General features: G+C 38.3%; 1 protein-coding gene across 1 annotated transcript; it reads right to left on the bottom strand.

The window, feature by feature from the left end:
* Positions 1–547: 547 nt before the first annotated feature.
* On the bottom strand, positions 548–3,345 carry LOC104166780 (elongation of very long chain fatty acids protein 7-like; the record flags this gene model as incomplete). Its single annotated transcript, XM_009706839.1, has 2 exons — positions 3,114–3,345; positions 548–738 (listed from the first exon to the last, which is right to left on the bottom strand). Coding segments are annotated over exons 1-2 (255 nt in total), but the record flags the coding sequence as incomplete, so codon positions are not given.
* Positions 3,346–8,083: the final 4,738 nt, after the last annotated feature.

Here is an 8,083-nt window from a genome sequence, read left to right as displayed (position 1 = left end):
GGGGGCGCGCAGAATCAATGCTAAAGATTTCCATGGTTCGAGGGGGTTGGGTTTGGTTGGGGACGGGGTTGTTTTGTCTTTTAAAAGTATGAAGATCCCCAAATTAGGTTTTAACTTCTGTCATTTAAAAGGCAGATCTAACTGAAGATTTTTCCGTAGTAAACATACTCTATACAGTGTTTGAAACATCAGTGTTCACTATCACATAGGAGGACAGAAACAATTGCAACAGACTGAGAAATGCATGTAGTCCGCTTTACCTGCTACAGCCCAGGGAAATATCATCAGTCATGAGAATTTTTAATTTTGTAAATTATATATAATGGCATAGAATATTTTACAGTTTTTCTTTCCAGGTATGACTTACTCTCTTTTTTCAAGTATCAGCTCAATTAATTTAACATACTGCTTGGCGGAATATAATTACAACCATCAGAATAATAATTTTTTTTGAGAATTGCAGAGTGGGAATTATATTAATAAATTCATTAAAAGTTAGTAGAGACATGAAATATGTAAATACATTACAAATAAAAGTTGTACTTACTTCGTAAGTCATATATAAAGAGAGGGCTACCACACTAAAATTATAAAATGCCATTATCTGCCTGAGTTCAAAAGGTTTTTTATTTTCCATGAGTTTGGGTCCCAAGGAAGTGACAAAATAAATGTAGGTTCCAATGATAAAGGTTGTTGGAAAAGGTGATGACATGAGTGGCCAGCCTTCCAGTCTTGGATCTACAGCAGGGGAGAGGTGGGAAGGGGGGTGGGGGAAAAAAAAAAAAAAAAAAAGAAATCAGATCTTTCCAGTACTTAGTAAATCCTAAAATGGCTACAGAAAGGTACTAAATTTTTTAGGAGTTTAGATTTGCTGTCCCTGATCATGTTTCAGAGTCCATTCACCTCAAATCCATACTGACTGGATAACAAGATTTAGCACCTGTAGGATTCAACACTTCCTTCTGCATCAATTCTTCACATGTAACGAAGAGGAGACAGAATCATGAGTGACGCAATTTTCTATCTAGAGCTCTCCTTCATGAAAAGTCTGCATTTTCACACGTGAACGGGGCTCAGAGGGCAGCACAGGATGGCAACGCACAAGCAGATCACTGATGCTGCACTTCCACGTGAGACTTCGCTCTTCTGGAAAAGCATGAGCCTTTTTTCACAAGTTCAAGTCACAGACAGGGAGCAGCTCCACTTCTCAGGATCCGTGAGCTTTATAAGCAGTACAACATTAGACGCAGTAAGTAAGGGGATCTTAAAGTTAGAAGATCTTCTGTCCCATCAGTTGGTATTCATACCTTAGTACTTCAGGTTTGTGCCTATTCCATCTAGACACGTCACCACTTTTACAGCACCATAAAACACACGCTTTCATATTACAAGCCTCCAAATGACAAAAGTGTTGCAAGTTCCTCTCCAGCTATCCCAGAAAGAAATATCGCAGAGAGTCCTCCTCCTACACAAGCCCTGCTCCCTCACCCTGCAGCGGAGGCTGGCAGGCACTCCCTCTGAGCTTCACTGAGATTCCACTGCACCCTTCTGTCATTCATCACCAAGCCGGAGCTCACAAAAGACCTCCACATTTCTCCATAGGCAGGAGAACTGATACAAGCTTCATGAATTTTTGTAATATATATTTTTTTTTAATTTTTATAAACTGACTTTTGGAAGATTCATTTCTGAATGACCCCAAACTTAACTATTAACTCAGTAAACTGCTGCTTTCATGGCTTGCTGCTGTATCTTGAGGGTGAAGTAATACCACTGCAATTTTTGTTAAGTGTTTAATTCATGGCCAAATGTCTTAAGTCAGTGATTTTCAACCCACAACATTCAAGCAACCTATCACCCATGAGACCCTCTGATGTTGTTTACAGCCACTGGAAGTTTTAAAACCGATTGAGAAAGCAAGCACATAACAATGCTGCTGACAGTCTATAATGTGGCCAGTGCTGCTGTCGACAGACCAACAAGGACTGTGAGCCACAGCACCACGCACCTGTATGTGTTGCATTGCAAGAGAATCACCAGCTCTTCACACTGACTGCTTTTTTTGCATCCATCCCTTGCACTGGCACTACCAAAACTTTCCTATTGGTCTTCCCAGCTTGATCCTGAGGAAACCATGCCCCACCACTAACAGTATGCTATGAGATGCCAAGTACAAGCACTGGTAAGGCAGGGAAACAAGCAACTCAAAACTCTGAGGTCCTGGACTTTGCAGCAGAAATAGTCCATCACTCAGCTCCATCCCAATCCACTTCCTGCCGATCAGTCATACTGATAAAACTCCATTCTCACTTGCATGCTATGGTTCTACAGAAGAACATTAATGGTTCTCAGCTATACTGGAAAAGTTAAATTAGTAATTTTATTGATCAAACCTTAACTGCTTCTCAAGTTTTTGCCCAGAATCGGCTAATCTCTGTCACTATATGCCCACCACAGTGAGGAACACTCAGAGATGCCACTGTGACAGATGGGTCTTAACCCCAAACTTGAGATCTTCCCCATCATTTTGATAAGCATGCAGAACTGCAGACCAACAACATTAAAGCAAAGTGTATTTAATATCACCATACCAGCTGCAACAAAAGACTTACATTCCTTTTCAAAACAGAACTGTGACAGAGTTAATTACTCTGAGGTTTAATTTCAAGATACTGTAACTTATAGGGGATTTTATTTCTTTCATTTTGCAAAAGCAAAATACAGTAACACCATGCACCTAGCCTAATTAACTGATAAAATACCATTGTTTGGTAATGAAAAAGAGGTAAAGATTTACATTCAGCAGCACACAAGAAATGTAAACTATATATTCAAGCAAGCCAGAAACTCTTACAGAAGAATCACTGTCTGCACTTTATTTAGTCTGAGGTTATACTCATAAACTAGATGAGTTTTGCTTTTTTCCTTTTTTAAAATGCAGGTATTACTCTGTTCTTTATAGCTAAAAATGCCAATAGGTAACCCGGCAAGTCTTAAAAACATTTACAGGAAGACAAAGCTACTTTAGATTGATCAACAGTACACCTAGAATAGCTACACATTGCTATTCAAAACTATTGAAAGTTAGTAAGTTTTAGATTTAAATGACTCACCAGCATCTTTAATCCATTCATCATACAGTAGTACAGCCTTTGATGTCAGATTGCTAAAGGCCATTTTCACTTGATTAAGATTTTATGATGCTGCCTGCAGGGAAACAAACCAAAACAGAAATATGGATTTTTGTAATTAATAAAATAAAGGCCAGTAAAGTGTTTTGGAAAAGATTTTCAGGAAACAGAATGGAAAAAGCATAGAGAGGGCTAACAGAGCACCACATGTGAAATACAGATCAGGGAGCGTTAGCTGACCACATCGCACTATGCTTGGGGCTAATTTATTGCTCAGCTGTTAAGCCCAACAATATGATTTTGTAATCTATACATACCAAACAAGGTGCTTCCATGCCATAAAGCGTTATCTCAAGAAACCATGCTGTGGTTAACCATTACAGTTAAGAGGAAAATACAAAAAAAGAACAGCTGCTTAAATTTATTTTTATTATCATCTCCGCTTAAAGTTAAAGTCACTGATATGTGAAGAAGTTCAGCTTTGCAACATCCACTACTGAAAATTTTAGTTTTCTAACTAAGAAGTATTTCTAAGGAGGAAAGGTGCCAATATGTTTGCATACTCCTTTTAAATACAATAATTAGCTATGTTATAATTAGTATGCAAATCACACTCTGATGAGTCAACTGTTTCCACACCAGGATCATGAAGTGTCATACTACCACTGGTAATACTATTAACTCACAAAAATTATCCAGCATATCCAGTTTGCATGCAGCACCACCTACATATGTAAAACTTTTCAAAGTATGCTAATATGAATACTGATTTTTGCTCCAAAATCAAGTTCTCATCAGCCCTTCCCTTGCCTCATTCCCCCCAAAAAACACTTACTAAAAATCCCAACACTTTTGGAGTGTGTCTCCTATTCCCGCTCAGTATCTCACTTCAGCACAGGATTTCTCTCCAAATCCCTGTGCAATCTTCACACTGTGTTCACCTTTGTGAGTCCAGGCTGCAACACACCTTGATAACCAGCTCCTTTCCTCTGACTGCCCTTCTGCATCTCCCCAGGCTAAGCCAGCTGCAGGTTTGGAGAGCCAGTTCTGTCTTCATGATGGTAATGCAACTCTATCCTCAGATCTCCTCACTATCATCTTCTCATTTGCCCTCACCTTAACACTCCCAAAAAATAATTTCACCTTTATCTCCACTTCTACAAGTATCTCCTGTTCACTGTCATTTCACAGGAGTTCTTAGGCACCTCAAAGTACACTACACCCACCATTCATCACAAGATGTAAAACAGACAAGCCTGCCTTCATTAGAATTCATCTGATATACTTCTTCCCAATTCTCATTTTGCTACCCACCTGTTTTCCTGCTTGCACTTCTGTCCCGTGTGTCTGAACATCTGAAACCACCATTTCACGTTCAGAAAATATTCCCTCTGCAAGTCTCTTTAAAGTTCACATTTTCCAGAAATACCATCCTCCAGCATCACTATTTCCCAACTCAATGTCACTGCCTTTATGCTGACCATTTTCACATGCCCTATGTTCATATTGCAATGCCTGCTATAAAGCTCTACATTAACAAAAGTGTTGGCAAAATCAGAAGCGGGGGATATCCTCCTCTTATTCTAATGGAAACTTGAGTGGCCCTCTTCCATTTGGCAACAGCAATCACAAGAGAGAAAAGACTTTACGGTTAGAGACAGATTATAAATATCCCTGCCACCTTGCTCTGTAAGTCAAACTATAGATGTTATCACATATACATAAACCCAATCCTGTCTTGAACACCAGGTACTTCAGACTGTCCAATTATGGCAGCCAGGTAACTCAGGTGTAGGCAAATGGTGCTGGGAGGAAGCCTTAAAAACCTGTATTTCATAAATAACTATTTTATTAAAATAGTTAGATTGATTACATTACGTTATCCTTAAAAGCCAATATTCTTCCCATTTCAGCCCCATAAGAACAGTCTATCAAGAGACAACATATGGCACACAGAAGGTACCTTGTTTGGCAGTTACAACAATATTCTATCAAAGCCTACAGACACTTTGTACACAGTATGGCTCAATATTTCAATAAATACATTCACTGAATACAACTAATCACATTATATTTAATCAGGTCTTCAATAAGATGAATAGTTTACTGATTTCACTGTCAGTCAGTTTTCCTGCTCTCATCCTGACGAAGACGTTACTGAAACTCTGGCTAGCTCAACATGCTGACCAAAGTTAAACAAGTAACCTAGTACTTCAAAACACGCTCTCAAAAATCCAGAAAATTCTCTGTGCATCCGTGCTCAAAATGAATTGCCATTTGTTACTGGCTTTGGGGTCTTGGTTGATTCTTACTCCCTCTTATGGTGCAAAGCTTTCATCCTGACAAATGCAACCTCACAAACAGACAATTCTTTACAATTATCCACTTGACTTCTCAACTTACATTTTGCATTAGGAGTCAGAAAAACATGCTGTCAGTGTTTAAACAGCAATTCTTAGGCCTGTAAGGCATTGAGACAAAAAGCAAGCTTTTTATCTGGAATTAGACTATTTCCAATAGATTACTCCTGCTTGTATCAGAAAGGCAGCAGATGAAAATAGTGAATCCTCACATTTCCCAGCCCCTGCCATACAGATGGAGAGGCACTTGTCCCACCTCTCCTGACTCCAGCACTCACAGTTCTTCTCTCTTTAAAAGATTTCACAAGAACTAAAACAACAGAGGCTCTTAGCCTTCAAGGTTTCTTTTCTGTTCATAACTGAGCAAGTAAGATACAATTCCACAGCAGTTGCTAATCTTATTCTGAATGTTTTTGCAGTTTAGTCACTATCCTTGAGAGAAGGATGTACCAGCCAGAAAGCAGCCACAGCCTCACCACACAGACATATTGACTGATCAATTGCTCTGAATCTGAAGGCAAGCAAAGTACAGTAAGTTAAAACTAATTATTTTTAAGCGTAGGAGTAATGTCTGCAAGAAAGAGAGTATTGTTCAGAACTTTTCTACTGTTAAAAGATCTATTTAAAATCAACTTTCATATCTAACATCAGTACTTTACTGTCATTGTGCTTTACAATTCTACTTACTTTAACTTGCCTAGCTACCTAGTTTTCCTTTGCAAGTCCATTTCTATGAACAACTGTTTGCATTAATGTTAGGTTTTCAGGATTTTTTTGTTTGTTAACTACCTACAAGGAGGGTTAATGGCAGCACGGAAGGTATTTTGTCTTATCCTGTTATACTTACTTCACACACAAATTCATACGTATTGGAAAATAATATGACCAAGGCTTTTTTTTTTGTTTTTAAATAGAAGAGTAAAAAAACTCCACATACCCACACACAAGATAAACAACCAGCTTGTGCTTCAGCAAAAAAAAACAGTTTTTGAAAAACTGCTTTTTTACAGTGCAACTGCATTGTTAAGAAGTAATCTGATAATGCTTTGACCATAATACAACCTCCCATAACATCTGGCAGCTTTGAAGTTTACAGAACTTATCCTCTAAATATGAGACTGGAAATACTTGCCCTGAAGGGACAAAGACTTGGGGGTAGGGAAGGCCAATTGTTAAATACACAGCTTTAGTTCTTCATGCTGTAAATTCATCTGCGCAGTAAGCATTTGTATAGCCACAGTTGGGTCGGTAAAACATAAACTTAGTTTGCATATCTACAAAAGTACTTACAGAATCAGCACATCAGCACTTTTATTTCCAATGTTCTACTTTGTGCCTGTAACAAAATTTTAAAATGACACTAAAATATACTAATAGTAGGGGAAATTCTTTTTAAAACAGAGTGTCTACATGGTAGTAAACTCTCTCAAAATTAGGGAAATCACACTAGCAGACTCATTTTCAAAATTAGGTTATTTTAAATGATACATTGGAAGCAATTTACATAAACTTAAAAAAATGCAGTCATATAAGTTCAGTCTTGCCAGCTTGAAAATTTCTAAAGAACATAGAGGCAGTCCTCTCAAGCACACGCATTCAGAAAACAAGCACTGAAGTCACCTCAGAAACATATGCAAGGTACTCAGCTCTTGGAAAGAAATAAATGCTATTTTTTTTTTTCCCTTTTTATTTAAAAATGTCAATGGAAGTAATATTGTGCACCTAGGTTCAAGCCAGCTGTACGAATACAATTTCTGAAGACATCTTTAAACAAATTGTAAAGAGAGGGGGTATAAATGAGGCAAAGGAGGGAAAGGGCTGTGTTAAAAGAGCAAAGTCATTTTCTGGCCTCTGGTCCCCCTGCAGCTCAGCAGAGAGCTTGGCAAGCCCACTAACCGCAGCTGAGGTAAGGTATACAGCTTGGCAGAGCCATTTCAAGTTGGACCATTACCTTTACTGGAGAGGCAAGGGTAGATGACAAGATCATTTACACCAACCAAAAATGCCACAAATACCACAGCAAACCGTATGAGAATGCCTCATGCTGACAAGTACTAGGTAATAAGTTGCTGGAAGTGCTCAAGTTTGGTTAGCACACATTGATTCTTATAATGGGAATTACTGGTATGCCTCAGAACAAGAAGTTTCTCACATTCCTTTGCTTAACCCACATGAAAGATATTTGCCATTCTTGATGCTTATTTATTCCCCCTACATAGTTTTTAAATATTAAAACAGATATCAAGATTTGCTTTTAAATAGTAATTTCATGAGTGTTTTATGTTGATGGATCCTGAACAAAGCAAGCAAAAAAAAGAACCTGACAGAAAACCAAGCAAAATGAAACAATCTAATGAAAGCTCTGTCACTCCAGAAAACAAATTCTAAAACTTAGCGGGAACTTGAAACACTTAAAGTTAAGAATTTGCATTAGAGAGCAAAGCTAATTATCAGAAAGATGGACAAGCTACTTTTACAGGGACCTCTTAGCAAAAGACTGGAGAATACGACAATACAGTACAAACTTCAATAGGATAATCTCCACCCCAGGCAGACCCCAAAAGGTTCTGGAGCACCTACCCCTGGCCTGGC

Source organism: Cariama cristata, unplaced genomic scaffold, assembly GCF_000690535.1.
Source record: "Cariama cristata isolate BGI_N322 unplaced genomic scaffold, ASM69053v1 Scaffold44138, whole genome shotgun sequence".
Lineage (NCBI taxonomy): Eukaryota > Metazoa > Chordata > Aves > Cariamiformes > Cariamidae > Cariama > Cariama cristata.
This window is presented reverse-complemented; position numbering and strand designations above follow the sequence as displayed.